Source organism: Xyrauchen texanus, chromosome 38 (genome assembly GCF_025860055.1).
Source record: "Xyrauchen texanus isolate HMW12.3.18 chromosome 38, RBS_HiC_50CHRs, whole genome shotgun sequence".
NCBI lineage: Eukaryota > Metazoa > Chordata > Actinopteri > Cypriniformes > Catostomidae > Xyrauchen > Xyrauchen texanus.
The window spans coordinates 21,182,126-21,201,185 of record NC_068313.1 but is presented as its reverse complement, the minus strand read 5'-3'; the positions used below and the strand labels follow the sequence as shown (position 1 = coordinate 21,201,185).

At 36.4% G+C, this 19,060-nt stretch overlaps 3 protein-coding genes across 5 annotated transcripts; 2 read left to right on the top strand and 1 right to left on the bottom strand.

Moving 5' to 3' along the window:
- The first annotated feature begins 2,642 nt into the window (after positions 1-2,642).
- Positions 2,643-4,281, top strand: LOC127631805 (sigma intracellular receptor 2-like). The gene is made up of 3 exons (XM_052110156.1): positions 2,643-2,839; positions 2,922-3,066; positions 3,216-4,281. Exons 1-3 carry the CDS (start codon positions 2,726-2,728, stop codon positions 3,488-3,490), a joined length of 534 nt encoding a protein of 177 aa, XP_051966116.1. The 5' UTR covers positions 2,643-2,725; the 3' UTR covers positions 3,491-4,281.
- A 24-nt stretch (positions 4,282-4,305) lies between these two features.
- LOC127631806 (intraflagellar transport protein 20 homolog) lies at positions 4,306-7,014 on the bottom strand. Of its 3 annotated transcripts, none has more exons than XM_052110157.1 (5): positions 6,925-7,014; positions 4,982-5,129; positions 4,737-4,822; positions 4,555-4,658; positions 4,306-4,453 (listed from the first exon to the last, which is right to left on the bottom strand). In XM_052110157.1, the coding sequence occupies exons 2-5, from the start codon at positions 5,106-5,108 to the stop codon at positions 4,372-4,374; spliced, it is 399 nt and encodes a 132-aa protein (XP_051966117.1). In that variant the 5' UTR covers positions 5,109-5,129; positions 6,925-7,014; the 3' UTR covers positions 4,306-4,371. The 3 variants fall into 3 exon arrangements, with proteins under 3 accessions (XP_051966117.1, XP_051966118.1, XP_051966119.1); XM_052110158.1 differs by having other exon boundaries at positions 4,982-5,148; positions 6,925-7,013; XM_052110159.1 differs by lacking the exon at positions 6,925-7,014 and having other exon boundaries at positions 4,982-6,897.
- Positions 7,015-7,278: 264 nt separating this feature from the next.
- On the top strand, positions 7,279-12,189 carry rad1 (RAD1 homolog (S. pombe)). Its single transcript, XM_052110427.1, has 6 exons — positions 7,279-7,403; positions 8,667-8,880; positions 8,971-9,079; positions 9,208-9,466; positions 9,817-9,915; positions 11,785-12,189. Exons 2-6 carry the CDS (start codon positions 8,686-8,688, stop codon positions 11,960-11,962), a joined length of 840 nt encoding a protein of 279 aa, XP_051966387.1. The 5' UTR covers positions 7,279-7,403; positions 8,667-8,685; the 3' UTR covers positions 11,963-12,189.
- Positions 12,190-19,060: the final 6,871 nt, after the last annotated feature.

Below are 19,060 nucleotides of genomic sequence, written 5' to 3'. Positions count from 1 at the left end.
GTAACTATTCTAAATATACCGGGCTTAATACAAGTTATATTCAGTCAACAGCATTTGTGGCAAAATATTGATTTCCACATGAAGTTTCCACTTGTCCCTCCATTTCTTTAAAAAAAGCAAAAAGAGGCACTTTCAATGGAAATAAATGGGGCCAATTTTTGAACATTAAAACACTTTTTCAAATGTTTAGCCACAAGACATAAACAATATGCATGTAAACATGATTTAAGCATGATCAAATTTGAAAACCTTTTCTGTATCAAGTTTATCCAGTTTTACTACTTCGTTGCCATGACAACATAACATGTAAACCCTGCATTTCCTGCAAAAAAAGATGATTGAAGCTACTTTACAGCTCATATAATACATGTGTTTTAACGCTACATTTAATACAACTGCTTATGTAAAATAATCGAATTCACATTTCTGCCTTTAAACTTTCCCAAAACTGGCCAAATTCACTTCTATTGTAAGTGCTACTGTAACATACATTTTTGCTTTTTTAAACAAATTGAGAGATGAGTAGAAATTCGTTTTTGTGGTAATTAACATGATGCCACAAATGCTGTTGCTTGAGCTTAACTGACATTGACTATTACTTTAATTATCCCACTTTAAATGCAATATTGCATGCATTTCCTTTCATTTACTATTAATTACATTAATTTTAGGGAAACTTGTCAGACTTGTTCTAAAATATAATAATGTATTATTTTTGGTATTTTGAAATGCAAACTTTTGTTGAGAAATATCTGATAATGGGTCCATAAACAAGATGTTTGCAAAATGAATAGATTTAATTGTATTTATTGTATTTCATTTGTCACAGGCATCTTACCTTACCCAACTCTGAACTCATCTGAGCAAGTGTGTATGATATCTATGCTGGATATAAGAATGCTGTCGTCCAGAGATGTGAGTGAGGACAGTTTATTGTCATCGTAATAGGCCTACTGTCACGGTCAAGATGCTGACAATATACTGAATATGGTGCTTTGTGTTTTTAATAATTATTGGAATTAATGTTCTATTTTAAAATGTAGAGAACAGGTCATGCAAGACTGCTGGTTGGATCCTTACACGCCCAGAACTTTGTTTACAGACATTTTCAGAATCCTGGAGAATTTCGTGGCGCGTGATCAGGAGTGAGTCATCATTGGCCTTGATTCATACTGAAATTGTCATACCTTTGTCCTGCAGATAAGTGATAAGGCATTATTGATATGTTGCAGGATTATGTAGACGTTGACAACCAAAAGGTCATGAATGCAAAAGAAACAGACCAAAAATAAACAACTTGTTGCTTCACATACATCTAATAACCAGGGGCGGTACTAGGATGTGATCTTTGGGGGAGGTGGCCAACTGTATATCTCTTTGTCAGACTAGGGGTGCTCCTCCTTGATAATTTTGCTTGGGTTGGTCCCCCTTGATCGTGTTTTGGTGTTGGTCTAGGGGTTTCAGAAGTTTTAAAGGTGGAACAAGGAAAAATCTAAGGGGGCAATGCCTTTAGCCCTGTGGTAAATATTATTATATTATATTTTCATTATTTTCACATGCAAATGAGCTTTGCAGCAAACTTTTGTGACAATAATTTTTCTCATGTAACACTCCATTAAATCTGTACATACTTTTTAAACATTTTTCGTATTTAAGGACGATTACACAACTCTAATAACCAAAAGTATTTTTGACATATTTCCATGCATAATTTTGAAAATAAAACATTCCAAAAATTATCACATCTGTTGTGATGAACGCACAATGCACATAATATTAAAGGTGCACTCAGTAATGTTATGCTCGTGTCATCTTGGACTTACAGAGACACCTAGTGGTGTGGATGCAGCATCATTCAAAATCAACAGTTTTCAGTTACAGATGCCATTGTAGTAATTCACTATTCACAATAAACCATGATTAATTTAACCCAAGAGTGAAAGTGTCCAATAACAAGATGGTTACAGAGATTAAGCGAGTAGTATTCAGCTTGTTGTGTGATTCTAAAATGGCAGCCCCCATGAGGGCACCCCTGCCCCATGTAGAATAAACCAGCTTTTGTAAGGTTAATGATATGACTAGAGTCCTCATCTCATGTGAATGGTCATGATTTATACATATGTTTCAAAATTATTATTAATTTCTATAGGAGTAAAACTTTTTAATGGGGAAAAATGACTGAGTGCACACTTAAACACCATATAATTTATCGTTAAATATTTAATGGAGGCTTGTGCTTCACCAAAGTCTTGCGTAGTAACTTTTGGTGAAAATTTGTTGTGGTATTTTCTTAAAAATTTTTAAAAAAGCTTTTAGAAATGCTTTCAAAATATTATTAGCATTATTATTGGGTTTTTTAATGACAGAAGTGGCCAATTCTTTAGTGTTGTAACTAAATGTAGTAGCCTTTCACAGGCATTTTGGCGGATATATGATTACTATGGTAGTTTGCAAGAGTTTTTTTTCGGTTACGCTCCATGATTATCAGCCAATAAGCAATCAGGAATCCGCCCACTTCAAGAATCAACCGAGCTGGTAGACCAATGGAAAGAAATAGACAAGTATTAACCGAGCCGAAGGACCAATCAGAAACGGAGGAGCAACACGCTACTCTACACTGACCACTGATGCCGTCCGTCCACTCACTGCTGCCACACAACTCCGACAGAGGAGGAGCTTAGCAAATACAGTTACCATTAACTTGTTTTTAAAACTCCAATTCGAAATGTTTCTTCGCGTCTTAGAAATTGTATTTTTCATTTATTTTGCATCGCACATTCCAATTACTGTCCTCATTGATTTCCAAGCTTTACTACCTGAACATGTGTATCCACCCGCGGTAAGTTTGCACTTTGTGCAGTCTTTGTATTTGTCACTGCACATATCTAGGTTAAGGGTTGATATGATTATTTGCTTTACAGCTGAAAAACGTATTGCAGTGGTATGCTGCCGAATTCAAGGATCCGATGATGATGGACCCACCTGTGTGGTTCAAGTCTTTTGTATTCTGCGAGGCTCTTGTGCAGCTGCCCTTTTTCCCAGTCGCAGCGTACGCTTTCCTGAAGGGTCAGTACTGCAAAGATTTGAGTGAATGATTTAATGAAATCAGAAGTTTTGAATGGGACTACAGTGACATCTAGTGGTGACTATGTGCATATTTGTGGTATAGGCTTCAATGGTCTCATTATCCATACCTATATGTTTTTGTTTAATAGGTGGCTGCAAATGGATCAGAACACCAGCAATTGTTTATTCCGTTCATGTGGCCACCACTCTGGTCCCAATCTTAGGCCACATCCTGTTCTATAACTTTCCTCAGAAACCACATCCAGGTCCGCAAACTCTGAATGAACGTCTGAATCTTGTGTCCATTTATGCGCCATACCTTATCATCCCTATTATGATACTTCTGACCATGCTCTTCAGCTCAGCATATAACTCAACCTCTCCAAGTGGAAAAGCTTCCACAAAGTCCAAGAAACAAAGATAGTTGCCAGTTCATCCTTTTCACAGACCTGTAGACATTCCACTGTTTGACAAGTGTAAGGCTGGATACATTGTAAATCACTTATGGAATGTAATCTGGTACTGATTACAAATTACAGAAATTCGAGAACTGTATGCAGCCGTTGCACATCAAGCAGTAATTGATTCAATATTTTGTTTACAGATGACAAAATAAGGTAATTGCAAAATATATTTTTATTCATGTGTACTTCAAATGTGTATGAAGTTTGTCAAATATTGAGATAACACACTTGATGATCTACCGTAAGGTAAATGTAAACGAATAATAAATGAATGCACTATTTGGTTTTGAAAAGTACAGTACCTCTGCTGTATGTCCAATGCAAAGTGTTTCTGGTGTGGTCCCACTAACAAACTGTAAAGATGTCATGAGGATATGATAAAGTAAATTGTAGATGGGTTCAAGTCACAAACGGCAATTAAAGTACAAATCATACAGAAAATAAAACATTTATCCCAAGAAGTCTCATGATGAAATTATTTACAGTAATATGCAAATACTGCATTTTTCTGTTGTAAGAAATATCAAAGTAATTTTCCATATAAATAGTATAAATAACTTTTGTATATAAACAGCATTCATTTGAGATTATGATATATTGTGGGGAAGTGTGTTTCCCTTGGATCTGGCCATGCAACAGCACTCAATGTTAATGCAACAGAGTCAAAGGTTGAGTCTGAAACAGACATCTGTCACCTATTGACTAGTCAACTCAATTAACATAGCTTAAGATACAGCACTTAAGGAAGTCATTGCAAGTCAGATGCATAACATCACTTTTGTTGTCCAATAGACAAGATGTTATTGAAAAAATAGTGGAATCTTGAAAGCAAACAGCACTTTCATTTCTGCAGTATAAACTGGTCAATGAATTCATTCTGCTCTGCTTCCACTTTTTGAAGAGCTTCATATTCTATTCGATATCTGGAAAACAAAAGAGAAGAATTTATGTTCTCATTATGGTAGATTATTGATTAATCATAAACAGTACTTGTAATCTAATTATGAGCCAAATATGACTGTACCTTTCCAACTGCATTTTCTTTTCTGTGATCAGAGCTTGAAGCTGTTGCTGTTTAGCCTCACGTTGCTTTCCAACCGATTTCAACAAATTTCTGGCACCTATGGCCTGTAGAATAATTATGTAGGACATTAGAAGAACAAAAGACTACTTTGGATTATATTAATTGTAAATGCAAGTGCATACCTTCATTTTTTCGGTTTCTGCTTCCTTTGCTAGTTCATCCACAAGTTCAATAAGTCCACCTACAATTTTCTGAAATTGGCCAATCTCTGTTTTCAGAAACAAATGCAAAGCCATTGGTCTGTCTGTACTCTGAAACACTAAGAGATGCAAAACATCTTCCCCAAAGACATAAATGTTGTTCCCTCTGCACATTAAAGTAGAATAAATGCGCTCCTCAACAACCAAATGAGCACACTAAAACTCACTGTCAACAAAGTCCTCACAGTCCTCTTTGAGCTCTGTAGTTTTCTGGCTCACGTCAGGCTCAAGTACTCGTAGTTTGTTGAATTCATCAAAATGAAGACCAGCCTCTGCCAGCGGGTCTTTAGCCATGACCAGCAGACTGAAAACTGCCTGTGTGATTGATGGAAAGCTGAACGACAATGTAATAGAGATACATCGTTTTTAGAGATAGACTGGGTGATTCTCATGAAACCGGTCAAGAAAATATCCTGGTTATATTTACCCCCCAATATATATAGTCAAAGCTGATGTAACTTTTTTGTTAAAAAATACTTCTATTCCAGCTGAATATGCAGAAACAACTAAGCAAGCCATTTACAGTTTAATTTTCTTGAAAACTAAAAAAAAAAATTGTCTATGGCATTTTAAAATTCCTCTTGTTTTAAGAGACCCACCCCAACAATGTTACTCAACCAATGGCATTAGTTGGGGTGGGAGTATCTGAACAATGTATTTATTTATTTTTTGCATAATGAAAATGAAACCTATATTTATTACAGTAAAAAGATGCTGTTGAACTGTTGTAAAATGTGTGCATCGGTCATGAAAATAATGTCAATGTAAAAAAAAAATCTCAATAGCCCTAAAATCTACTTTTTCTATATGCAAATATAATTTCTTACTTGTTTCTATTGATTGTGTGGTAAAATAGGACCAGACCATTTTCTGGACAGGTTTCCTGAGAATCAATAAACTGTACCAAACATTTGTCAAAGTTAAACCACATGGATATGCTAATGTAATTTTCTTCCAACCAGGAATATTTCAGCTCTGTAGGTCCATACAATGCGATGGTGGCCAGACCTGTGAAGCTTCAAAGCTTTAAGCGGAGGTGTCTTTACTACAGCACAACCCCGCTCAACAACTAGGTGCCTTTAAGAGTGGGGAGGACACTAAGTCCATGTCCTTTCGCCCCTGCCAAGTTCTGTGGAGTGTGCAAGTATCATGGTTGGGCCTCCATGGATCGGACTTATTGGTCCGTCCAGCACATCTGCTCAATCGGATTGAGATCTGGGGAATTTGGAGGTCAACATTTTTTTTTTCAGACGGGCTAGCCTTCACTCCTCATGTGCATCAATGAGCCTTGGGCGCCCATGACCCTGTCACTGGTTCTTTAGTTGTCTTTCCTTGGAGCACTGCATACTGGGAACACCCAACATTTTTCCTGCTTCCAACAACATGAAGTTCAAGAACTGACTGTTCACTTGCTTCCGAATATATCCCAACCCTTGACAGGTGCCATTGTAACAAGATTATAAATGTTATTCACGTCACCTGTCAGTGGTTTTAATGTTGTGGCTGATCAGTGTATAGTAAAAAGGAATTAAATATTGATATTTTTCTCACACACACCTTTCATATCGTTTGTCTTGTGGATTAATTTTATGCTGTCTTTATGTGCTTTTGGAGCTTTAAAGTTCTGGTCACCATTCACTTACATTGTAAAGTACCCACAGAGCTGAAATATTCTTCTAGAAATATTTGTTTGTGTTCCGTATAAGAAAGAAAGTAATTCACATCTGAGATGATATGAGGGTGAGTAAATGATGAGATCATTTTCATTTTCGGGTCAACTATCCCTTTAAAGCGCATGTGTCACCATATCTATTAACCACAACAAGCTAGCTAAACGATTAGCTAGTTAGCTGGTTAAATGGATTTGTCATTTAGCTGCCGTTTCAATACAAGTCGGCTTGTCCACATCAAAACTCTGGGCTGCTATTGAGACAATATATAGACAAACAAACAAAACACAAAAAAACAGACAATGACCAGACAAGTTAAGTAGCCTGGTAACATATGGTCGAAAAGAAAACGAGACTATACACAATTACTCTCTCAAATAATTAGATTGAATAAGAAATTGTAATCAAGTTAAAAAGATAAGCGACTGGTTCCAACCTACCTTACTTCAATTTGATTATGTGATACTTATGCTGGAGTAACTGACTGACCGCCTTCTCGCATCTGTCTGCCCTTCTTGGCTGCCAGGCGACGGCCGGTCCACATCATGATGATTGAGAGGGGTGCACCGACTCAGTTTAACGTTAATGTTGGGCACATTGTATTGACAATAATGCAAAAACAACACTTTTATTTTTCCAAATATATAGTAATAAAATACAATTATAACTGCCACAAATGAATGTCAATCGTGTATTTATGGCTATCTTCTCACATCACAGTCCCCCTTATCCAGATATTTTATGAATCCGTATTTAAATACCTCCTGCAGTTCCGCGCCAGAACACAGTGTGGTGTGAGAGGGAGAGGATGAACAATAACAGACTGTCCAAAATATTGGACGATTGAGCGGCGCCAACCTCGAAACAAAAGTCTACTCGCTCTGTTTTAAACAATGAAAACCTTTTTCATGTGTATTTGGTAAGTTTAACATATGAAAGGTCGCCGTTGAATATTTTTAATGTTTACATTTTTCTTTAATGGGATGGGAAGCTTGACCATCTGTGTGGATGTAACAGTAACTTCTACACTGATCAGCCACAACATTAAAACCACCTGCCTAATATCGTGTAGGTCTCCCTCGTGCCGCCAAAACAGCTCTGACACGTCGAGGTATGGACTCCACAAGACCTCTAAAAGTGTCCTGTGGTATCTGGCACAAAGACGTTAGCAGCAGATCCTTTAAGTCCTGTAAGTTGCGAGGTGTGGCCTCCATGGATCTGACTTGTTGGTCCAGCACATCCCATAGATGCTCAATCGGATTGAGATCTGGGGAATTTGGAGGCCAGTCAACACCTTGAACAACTTGTCATGTTACTCAAACCATTCCTGAACAATTTAAGAGACCTCCTGCAGAAAGAGGCCAATACCATCAGGGAATACTGGTGCCAGGACCCAAGTTTTCCCAGCAGAATATTGCCTCCACCGGCCTTTCTTCTTCCCATAGTGCATCCTGCTCCCATCTCTTCCCCAGGTAAACAACACGCACGCACCCGGCCATACACATGATCTAAAAGAAAACGTGATTAATGAGGCCAGGCCACCGTCTTCCATTGCTCCTTGGACCAGTTCTGATGCTCACTTGCCCATTGTAGGCACTTTTGGCAGTGAATAGGGGTCACCATGGGCACTCTGACCGGTCTGCGGCTATACAGACCTATACATGTGCACTGTGTGTTCTGACACCTTTCTATCATTGCCAGCATTACGTTTTTCAGCAATTTGTGCTATAGTAGCTCTTTTTTTGGGATCGGACCAGACAGGCTAGCCTTCGCTCCCCATGCGGATCAATGAGCCTTGACCCTGTCACTGTTCATCGGTTGTCCTTCCTTGGAACCACTTTTGGTAGGTACTAACCACTGCATACTGGGAACCTGCCGTTTTGGAGATGCTCTGACCCAGTCTTCTAGCAATAACAATTTGGCCCTTGTCAAAGTCGCTCAGATCCTTACGCTTGCCCATTTTTCCTGCTTCTAACACATGAAGTTCAAGAACTGACTGTTCACTTGCTGCCTAAGATATCCCACCCCTTGACAGGTGCCATGTCAGTGGTATTAATGTTGTGGCTGATATTATGATGATGGATCATAATACTTTGTAAATTTCTTAAGCAGCTGGTGAGTTAATAGCAATGCAATATCTATATATTATTATTTTTTATTTTATAAATTGTTTTCATTGCAGATGTTGACATCGCAGAAGCATGCCTCTGTCAACTCAGTCCCAAGCAGATGATGACCAGTACATTCTTATAGCCAGTCTGGATAATGCAAAGAATCTCTCCAACATCCTCAAAGCCATCTCTTTCAAGGACCATGCCATCTTTAATGCAACACAGAATGGTTTAAAGGTGACAGTAGAGGACTCCAAGTGTCTTCAAGCCAATGCATTCATTCAGGTTTGTTTGTGGGCAACAGCTTCCGACAGAACCCTGTTTCAGGTGTTAGGAGTTGGGTTGATCTGTGCATTTGTATGTATGTTATGTCAGGCTGACATCTTTCAAGAATTCATCATCAAAGTGGATGCAGTCGGGTTTCAGGTGAACTTGACTGTGCTCCTGGATTGCCTCACCATATTTGCTGGTAGCACAGTGCCAGGTATACATGATATATCATAACTATATTTAAATATCTATGATGGTTCAGCCCTGATATATTTTAATGTCAGAGAACATTTCTTACTCTCATGCAAGTATTTTAATTCTGTCTCTTCTTTTACCATTAAGGTGTGTGCACTGCCCTGAAAATGTGCTACGCTGGCTATGGACACCCACTGACATTGTTCCTGGAGGAAGGCGGCGTGGTCACAGTGTGCAAAATCAATACACAGGAGCCGGAGGAGCCCATAGACTTTGATTTTTGCAGCACAAATGTAATCAACAAGGTTATTCTACAGTCAGACAGTCTCAAAGAGGCTTTCTCTGAGCTTGACATGACCAGTGAGGTTCTCCAGATTACTATGTCACCAAGCCATCCTTACTTCAGGTATAGTAATGGTGAACATGTACAGTAAAGTGCAATCGTTTTAGGCAGTTGGGCAAAATGTTGTATAGTGAGGATGTTTTCAAAAAATAATGGCATGAATAATTTTTATTCATCAATTAACTTCATGCAAAGTCCTGTAAACATAAAAAAAACGAAATCAATATTTGGTGTGACCACCCTTTTCCTTTAAACATCACCAATTCTCCTAGATACACTTGCGCACAGATTTTCAAGATTGTTGGCAAATAGGAGGTTCCAGGTTTCTTGGTGATGGTATTGCTAGGTTATTCTACAAAATGCAATGTATGCATTATTACATCTTCTAAATACAAATTTCCTTTTCACCCTAGATTATCCACATTTGGAAACTCTGGGAATGCCCATTATGATTACCCTAAAGACTCCGACATGATGGAGCTGTTCCAGTGTACTAAAACGCAGACAAACAGGTTGGATGTCATTTGCCATTTTAGTGTGTTTGATCTGTGTGCTAATTTCAAACCTTGTCACAAGACAGAACCCTTAAAGGGGCATTCAGTAGTTCTCTAGCTAGTGTTAGCATTGCTCTTCTTCGTGTACTTGACGTACCGACAGTGGTGTGGATTCTGTTCTGCCATCTATCGATGTGGATAAGCATGATCGTCTCTGTTGCCCCCACCAGCTTTGGAATATCATTTGTATCTGGAAAATATCGCAGTTTGAGGTCATTTATAAAGTTATTTATTACTACTTCAATGTAATTGCTTTGCCTAAAAACAAACTTCAGAATTCAAGCAAATCGATATCTACAGTTAAGGACAGATTAGTATTGTCCCTCATATCAATAATCCTTGGAGACTGTCTGTGCTTCACGTTATTGCCTTTATTAGAGAACTGCTTAGTGTAAAATAAACCTCAATTATCTAGTGATACAGAATGTTGTTAAAGGAAAGATTAGAATTGCTTTTAATGATCAAATTGATCATGTCCATGAATACTGTATTTGAAGAACTAGTTTTTTTTCCAAGTAACCAACATCATGGTTTACAAAAATCCTCAACAATCACTGTGCCAAGCTACTAAACGAATGAAGACTTATGCCATTTGATAGAGGTGGAGGTAGATGGGCTATAGATTACTATATCTGTGAAGAAAATAAAATGTACACGTTGCATTTGTAAACACCGCTGTCTGTTACTAACATACATTGGTTACACATTTAATTTGAGTTTTCTGTAAATTCCACTGATACTATTTTAGACAGTGGTCTAAACAATTAATGTACAGCTTCTGAATCTCCTGTTGTCTCTGCTTCTAAAGCACAATAATAAATATGTTCCATTGCTTTACCAAACAGCACTGCGCTAAGCATAGCCAAGCGTATCTACATAGGCGGCAGCAATGAGCGTGAGGATTCTCTTCGACGTTTAGTGAAACACAGCAGACCATGTCATTTCAACATGGTGAACACACTGAAGGGGTGACTCGCACATGTATAATAAAAACACATTTTATGGAAAACTATTATGAGTACAGTCTTCATCTCATGTGAGTGCACACCATTCAGATCACTTTTCACACAAAAAACAATTATTTTTTAGTGTAAAACTCTTTTAATTATCCCCAAATTACCGAATGCACCTTTAAAATGCTATACATTACTTTGACATGTAAGTGTTTAAAGAAATAGTTCAACCACAAACATTTTATTTCTGTCATCATTTACTCACCTTCACATTGTTTCAAAACCATTTGACTGACTGGAGAATATTTGAAGAATGTTGATGCTGCCCTTTATTCCATAAAAGGAAAGTGAATGGGGACTGAGGCTGTTAGTTCCTAACACTGACTACGTTTACATGGATGCCAGAAAGCAGTTTATTGCAAGAAAGTTTACATGCACTGTATTAGTGGCGGTCTGTTCACGTACTCCAAAACTGGTTAGAACGCTGCGTATGTGTTTACGTGGCCACATAAGCTGCGTTCTCTGGGAGACACCTGTGTGTATTAAACTGCTTCCTCTTAATCCCTTAAACGGTGTAAGGAAACCGACGTTCTCATTTTCAGTTTCAGAATGACGCCATCAACAAAAAACCTGGAATAAACCGTTATCTTAAGCGCATGTAAATGTGGTCAATGAGCCTAACATCTCATTGTAGTGATCCATGAAAAAAAAAAAAAAGAGTCATACTGGTTTGGAACAACATGAGGTTTAGTGAATGAGGGCAGACTTCATTTTTGGGTGAACTATTTCTTAGATAACTTAAACATGTATTGTTCGATAGACTTTTGTCAGAAGTCAGTAAGATTTATTTTCTCTCATCTGTGAATTCTCAAAGGTATAAGATGTCCCTGTTGAAGCCCTCTACAAAGGCTTTGGCCCTGTCCTGTAAAGTCTCAGTGAGGACTGACAGTCGAGGCTTCCTCTCTCTACAATATCTTGTGAGGAACGATGATGGACAGATTTGTTTTGTGGAATATTATTGCTGCCCAGATGAAGAAGTGGAAGAAGAATAGATGGGACATTTTTCATGGTTTCTTTTGACTTTTACCAATATTGTAACGTTTACAATGGAGATGCTTCATTTGATTGGTTTGTTCTTATGTACAACATCTTTGCTTGTAAGGCTTTCTGAAAGAGCAATGGTTTATTGTATAATATTTAGTGCACACTTAACTGATATTACATCCCTCTGTAATTAAAAAAATGTTAACTATAGTTATAAATAAAGTTCACGCTTTTAACAACCATTGAACATTGCCTTGAGTTTGACAACTCTGTGCTTGAACGGCAGAGGGCGACAAAGAGATGCTAATTGTTGTATGTGTTAGAAGTCTGATTCAGAACATTTTTGCGTCGTATGTCAAGATGGAATTATGCATAATGTCATAGACATGGTAATATTTGGACTCTTGGCCTTGCTTTTACCTCTTCAAAAATATTTTACTCTTTTATCCATGATCAAGTTCTTCCCTAGGAATTGGCTACATTAAATCCCCTCAGTAGAGCAAATATAAATGATTTATATGTGTGTATATATATATATATATATATATATATATGTATATATATATATATATATATATATATATATATATATATATATATATATATATATATATATATATATATAATTGAGTAATGTTGCAAGATATGTGTATAACATATTCAGTGACCATATCCATTGATATGACCAATGGTCAGCTTGCAACTAACATTTTGTATAATAATGGCCTAAATTATAAGACAGTCGAACGGTTAAATTGGTTGCCTGTAACATTTTTATGTATGTTCATTTAATTACACGAATGCGTTGTGAGGCAAACAAGCAGCTTTATATTGATGTTGGTTGACGCACGCACTGTTAAAAGAATGTCCCAGAACAGCGCGCGATGCTTGAACTGCCGCCCCGCGACCAATCGCTTCGCCACTCGCAGCTGTCGAGGCAACACTGTTTCCGGGCAGAGGAACATTACAGGAGCAAAACAACCGTACTTCTGTCGCTCTGCGAGCTCCATCCTGCTCATCTCAGCGGGTGACTGCCCTCATGATGCATGTCAATGCCACATACAAGCTGCTTAGTGACTGCAGCAAAGCCCACTAAATGAGTATCAACGCTGTTATCATTAGATTAGGTTCATAGCTATGCTTTAAATAAATAAAAGTGATTTTGATCAAATTTGTTTTAGATCTTACATTATTTTAAATACATCCTCTTTAGTTAGATAACAAATGACCAGGGTGGATGTAAATTATATTAAGTTATTTATTTGGTTTTTTTAGATCTATGAAGTTAATATACATTAAAAACCATATCACACAAAACATTCACTAAAATACACCTATATTGAATATGTTCTCAATTTCTGAGTTTAAAGTCACTTTTATATTTTATTTGTGTGGTTAAAGGGTTAGTTGATCCAAAAATGAAAATTCTCTCATAATTTACTCACCCTTATGCCATCCCAGATGTGAATGATTTTCTGTCTTCTGCAGAACACAAATTAAGATTTTTTGAAGAATATTTCAGCTCTGTAGGTCCATACAATGCAAGTGAATGGGTGCCAGAACTTTGAAACTTCAAAAAGCACATAAAGGTAATCCAAATGACTCCAGTGGTTAAATCCATTTCTTTTGTAGCAATCTAATCAGTTTTGGGTGAGAACAAACCAAAATGTAACTCCTTTAAAAAGAAATGTTGCCATGAGAAGAGCAGAATAATATATTATTAATATTTCTGGAAAAAAAAAAAAACTGTTAAACCATTGTGTTTTAAAATGTGATTAATATTTGAAAAACTTTTGTCCAAAAGACTAAATCAGTCATGTGGTGAAAAACACGTAGTTTCCATTTTGTTGTTTATATTTTACTATAAAGAGAGATGACCCCTTTGGACCTTCAAGCCTGAGTATAAAGTAAAAATAAAATAGATATTTTGACATTTAAAAAAAAAATCACATTTTGTTCAGGTCATGTGGTGTAATCCTGAGAAATGTTCTTGACTCAATTCTAAAATATATTTAGAAAAAAAAAAAAAATATATATATATATATATATATATATATATATATATATATATATATATATATATATATAATTTGAAAAATGTGTTTGAAAACTTTTTAATGAATAATTAAGTTGTGTGCCCACTCATGTATTCAATGTGCAAGGAAAGTACTTTTATATATTTTACTCGATGGTTACACCACATTACATTTTTAAAGTCATTAAATACATTTTTGTTGAAAATTTAAAAAATTTAAATTTGTACTCAAAGATTACATTTCTATGAACTTGACACGTGTGTTTTCAATTTAAGTTTTCTCATTTTTATCACCACGGACAACCTTTCAATGACTCATGGAAAGAAAGGCTATTCAATTACAGCAAAGTTATTTTATTGGCTAATTATAAAATCACGATCAATCAATTACATTGCAGTATAGTGAATTTCAATTCATCTAAAATTTTCTCTTATAATTGATCTGTTTACACATAAACAGTAACTGGAATGGACAGCCAACATCCAACAACATTTGGCGTAACCAGTGAGACCTGTGTATCATTTGATAAGGGTAAGCAACTTGATCCAGGTAGAACTATATCACGCAAGGTGCATGTCAGCGGGATGGCATCACTTTCTGCACATTGAACACAAGCTTGGAGATGAAGTGGACGATTCCCATTTCTCAGATAAACAATCCTGGGCTGACCCGCTGTCTGATGTCTTGACCCATCAGTGAATCAAGTGGTGTCAGGTTCTGCCAATGGCATTGCTGGGTTTTGTAAACAACACAAGCTCAGCAATGACCTAACTGTTGTGACATGCCAACAATTAGCAACAAGAGAGCCCATGGGAGATAAAGAGAAGGTGCATTGGTTTCAGCACTGTCACTGTATGAGTCATCATATGGTCTGTTACATTAAGTGATGGAGGTTACATACATTCGAAAAGAAATGTGGTCAGGGGTCTACGCTACATAACCTAAAATACTGTTAATGAAAGTGAATTTGAAGTATCAAAACCTATTTTTTTTGTTCATGCAGACTTTTAATAGCCAGCTATTCTAATGAAATAAAGTAATTTCACTGTCACTCCACCACATACAAGCAAAAGTAAAAGTGAAAAACTTGGGTGCGTGGTCCACACAATGGAGCAATGTAAAAGTGTACAAAATAAACAGCATACAAACACACACAGTACACATTACACATAATGTATATTCACAAAATGGACATGGTACTGTACATGCAGGGGCATGTCCTGGATTTTTTTGCCTGGGGTGGCAAGAGTTGGGGGGGTACATTGTTATAGACTATGCATGACACGGACGGGTTAACCCGTTGCGCACCGTCTCCATGATGCGAGCGGGGTCCGAGTTGGTGTGGCAAGTGAGGTGGCAAAGCTAATTTTTGAAAGCTCACCCTTCTGGCCCCGCCCCTGGGTACATGTAATCAACGTTAAACTAATTATCACCCTTTAGTGGATAAAAACTTAAGTTATTATTTAGCCTTGGAAGAAGCCATTAACATCCAATACGTTATGTGGGTCTTTGAACAAAACAAATGACTGTGAGGTGAACTTACAATTTACGATACCAACACCTCCTGCTTAGTCAGCCGAAAGGCACCCTGGCATGGGAAACTCCATGGTGCATAAACATGATTTGAGTTTAACATTCCTTCACTTTGTGTTAAAAATAACTTGCATCAACAAACCATTGTTCTGGGACTGTGAGTGTCACATGGGGTCATGATGGCAACAGCTGGCCTTAACAGCACTCCACCCCCAAACCCATTAATACTGCTCTCCCTCATGCCCCAGCTTGCAACCATTTGTGAAATGATCCTTGATGATGGAGATGAGGTAATGGCTGTAGCAACTCTGACATCACTATAGTCATTCCCTTCCAGTGTGATTGACCGTCACTTGGACAATGGGCTTTTTATCTTGTGCAGCTCTTCTTTTAGAAGGCCACAATGAACGTGACACCTGCTAAAGGTACCACACATTTTGAATAAGTAGTATTGAAGCTTTTAAGAATAAACTTCATATAAAGATCCTTATGTTAAATATGACCTCAGCTCATGAGTAATGTGGACAGTTTGAATGCATTTGTGAAGGTTAATTGTGATCTTGTAGGTTCCTTGTCACTCTGGTCATCTGTTTAATGTTGACCGAAGGCATGAGTAAAAGCACTGATGACAAAAGTCATGTGGTTACAAGTGAAACATGCTCACAGATTATGGTATTCTAAGTCAGTTCCTTTCCTTTTACAGTCATCTGTGTTCTGTAAACACTTAAGAGTGTGACTGAAACTTGGTCTCAATTGAAAGTTCTCTCACTTCTGTTTCTTTGATGATAAATTTGAAAGAAAAAATGTAAACAACAAAGCAATGTTTACATAAACAGTTTGTCTTTTACAATGCTTTTAATGATTGATGATTTTGTCTCTATAGGCACATTCCATTTGGATCATTATGACTTTCATATCAAGTAATCGTTACCACAAGCAAGTCATTTTCCTTTAAACTGAATGATATTCTCAAGTCAGGCACAATCCGCCCAAATGACAATGGCTCTTATGTGTCAGATGCATAATTCTGTTATCAATTATGTTAAAGAAACCATCGTTTTCCTTTCCTAGAGATTATTTGTGACATGAAAATCGTGGGTTAAACTTTACAATAAAGTTTGTTAACATTAATTAATGCATTAGGTGTCATGAATACAATACAATATTGCTTTATCTTGTTTAATGTTCATTTATAAATATACTATTGTTCATTGTTAATTCATAATATATTAACTAATGATAATATATCCAGCTTGTAATGTTAAAATGTATTAGTATATATAGAAATGATCTGTAATAGTGTTATTCATTGTTTGTTCATGTAAACTACTATGTTAACTATACAACTTCATTGTAAAGGGTAACACTATACAATAAGGTCTATTCGTTAAAGGCATATTTCACTCAAAAATGAACATTCTCTCCTCATATACTCAGACTCATGCCATCCCAGATGTGTATGGATTATTTATGTTTCCTTTATGCAAATTTTGGAGCTGCAATGGTCTGATCACCATTCACTTGCATTGTATGGACCTTCAGAGCAGAGATATCCTTCTAAAAATCTCCATTTTTGTTCTGCAGAAGAAAGAAAGTCATACACATCTAGGATGGCATGTGTGAGTAAATGATGAGAGAATTTTCACTTTTGGGTGAAATATTCCTTTGACAAGTTAATGTATTTGCATGTCATGGACTAACTATGAACAAAAAATGTCACAGCATTTATTAATCTTGGTTAATGTTAATTTGTAAATATACTATTGTTCATTGCTAGTTAATGTTAGCTGATAATGCATTAGCTAATTGTAACATATCCAGATTTTAATGTTAATATGTATTTGTATATGTAGAAACTAACATAAATATAGATATAATAAATACTGTAAAAGTATTATTCATTGTTAGTTTGTGTAATCTATTGTTAACTTATAAAATACAACCTTAATACAAAGTGTTACCTTATTGTCCACTATTCCACATTTATGGAATATGATACACAAAATAACATTCTGCACAATAACTATTATTGATGACCATGTTTCAAATGGGTGCTTAAAACAGTCAAGTCCTATTGTTTGGAGCTGTACCTGCAGATCATTTTCTATGGACTGTTTCTCACCACGCTCCCATTACCATATAAAGGGTGGCAGGTACAACACTGTGCCACTACTCTTGTACAACAGGGACTGTTTATATGGCAATTAAGGATACAGTAATGAAAGCTAATATGTGTAAATTGAGTGGTGGGAGGTGAATGGGTAGAGCTGGATACAGTTTACAGGTTTATCAGGTCTTGTGTATAGTATAGTACGAGTGAAGATGGGGGGAAGTCCAGAATTGGGATGATGTCATCAAGACAAAGTATACTTGAGCTTCACTCTTATGTCATCAAACACACACTTATGGTGGATGTTGTGTTTTGTAACGAATGTAACCATTGCACACATAACGTGCATCAATTCTCAGCACACAAATGCATTGATCCTTTCCCTCATAAAATGCCATGTCTATCTCCATGTAGTGAACTTTGGTTGGTAGGCTTATTGTTCATAGCTGTAATATGGACACTGGAGCAAAGGGAGAAGTTATTTATTTACAGTTACTGCCTTTTGTGCTTGATCTTATATGTCGGCAGTGAGATAGCAGCAAAAATGTTACTTGGTTTATTTAATAGATGACCCATGTATTAACTGTACCATGTATTTATGTACCTGAACTCACAAAATAAAAAACACTAAACCAATAAAAATAAGATGAATTAAAGAATAATAAATACAGTAAATATCCATTACTGTGTTGAATGTAGATAAATCTTAGGAAATATGTACAAATATATTTAAAAAATACATGTATTTTGTAATACAAAAAATGTTTAATTTTTATTTATTATAATTTTTTTAAATACAGTTTTATTTAGCTTTTTAATTGATGGGTCATTCTTGGGAATCAGTAATATTTCAGTCCCCCAGACTTTTTAAAGTGGTGGTTCACTAAAATGAAATGTTAAATGAATTTAATAAGATGTTATGTCCATTCAATCAATAATAATAATAATAATAATAATAATAATAATAACAATAATAAATAATTATTGCATTATAATAATCTTTATCACAAAAGAAATGTCATGCTTTGGATGGAAGCAGAGACGAAGAGGGAGTTGGAGTGAACACAATTGCAGTATGTTTAATGAAAAAAAAACTAGGTACAAAACTACAAAGAAAACACTGAGCACTATAAAAGGCAAAACAAAGAAGAATAACACTGGAAGGCAAAACAAAGAACAAATAACATATAGCAGTGCAATGAAGGATGATGATCTGAGAGAAGACTCTAAGCACTGAGTGAATGAGGTGATCGGGTACATGTGTGGTTGATTAGAGGGTGGATGAACTAGAGCAGTTGATGACTGGAGTGATGGAGACCAAAGGGGCATGAATGTCTTCTTTCTATCTTATACCAAGCATTTTGTCATGTACCTAAGGCACTTCACTGATTTTGTACCTAAATAATCAACAAAATGTGCACCCTGTT

Bases quoted from the DNA above. Each gene is read 5' to 3' on its own strand.
- LOC127631805 (XM_052110156.1), top strand. From the start codon at position 2,726: ATGTTTCTTCGCGTCTTAGAAATTGTATTTTTCATTTATTTTGCATCG. The intron at 2,840-2,921 runs GTAAGTTTGCAC...TTTGCTTTACAG, and splicing joins AACATGTGTATCCACCCGCG to CTGAAAAACGTATTGCAGTG. The intron at 3,067-3,215 runs GTCAGTACTGCA...TTTGTTTAATAG, and splicing joins AGCGTACGCTTTCCTGAAGG to GTGGCTGCAAATGGATCAGA.
- LOC127631806 (XM_052110157.1), bottom strand. From the start codon at position 5,108: ATGGCTAAAGACCCGCTGGCAGAGGCTGGTCTTCATTTTGATGAATTC. The intron at 4,823-4,981 runs GTGAGTTTTAGT...TTCTGAAAACAG, and splicing joins CTGTGAGGACTTTGTTGACA to AGATTGGCCAATTTCAGAAA. The intron at 4,454-4,554 runs GTACAGTCATAT...TTTGTTTTCCAG, and splicing joins AAGAAAATGCAGTTGGAAAG to ATATCGAATAGAATATGAAG.
- rad1 (XM_052110427.1), top strand. From the start codon at position 8,686: ATGCCTCTGTCAACTCAGTCCCAAGCAGATGATGACCAGTACATTCTT. The intron at 9,467-9,816 runs GTATAGTAATGG...TTTTCACCCTAG, and splicing joins CCAAGCCATCCTTACTTCAG to ATTATCCACATTTGGAAACT. The intron at 9,916-11,784 runs GTTGGATGTCAT...GAATTCTCAAAG, and splicing joins ACTAAAACGCAGACAAACAG to GTATAAGATGTCCCTGTTGA.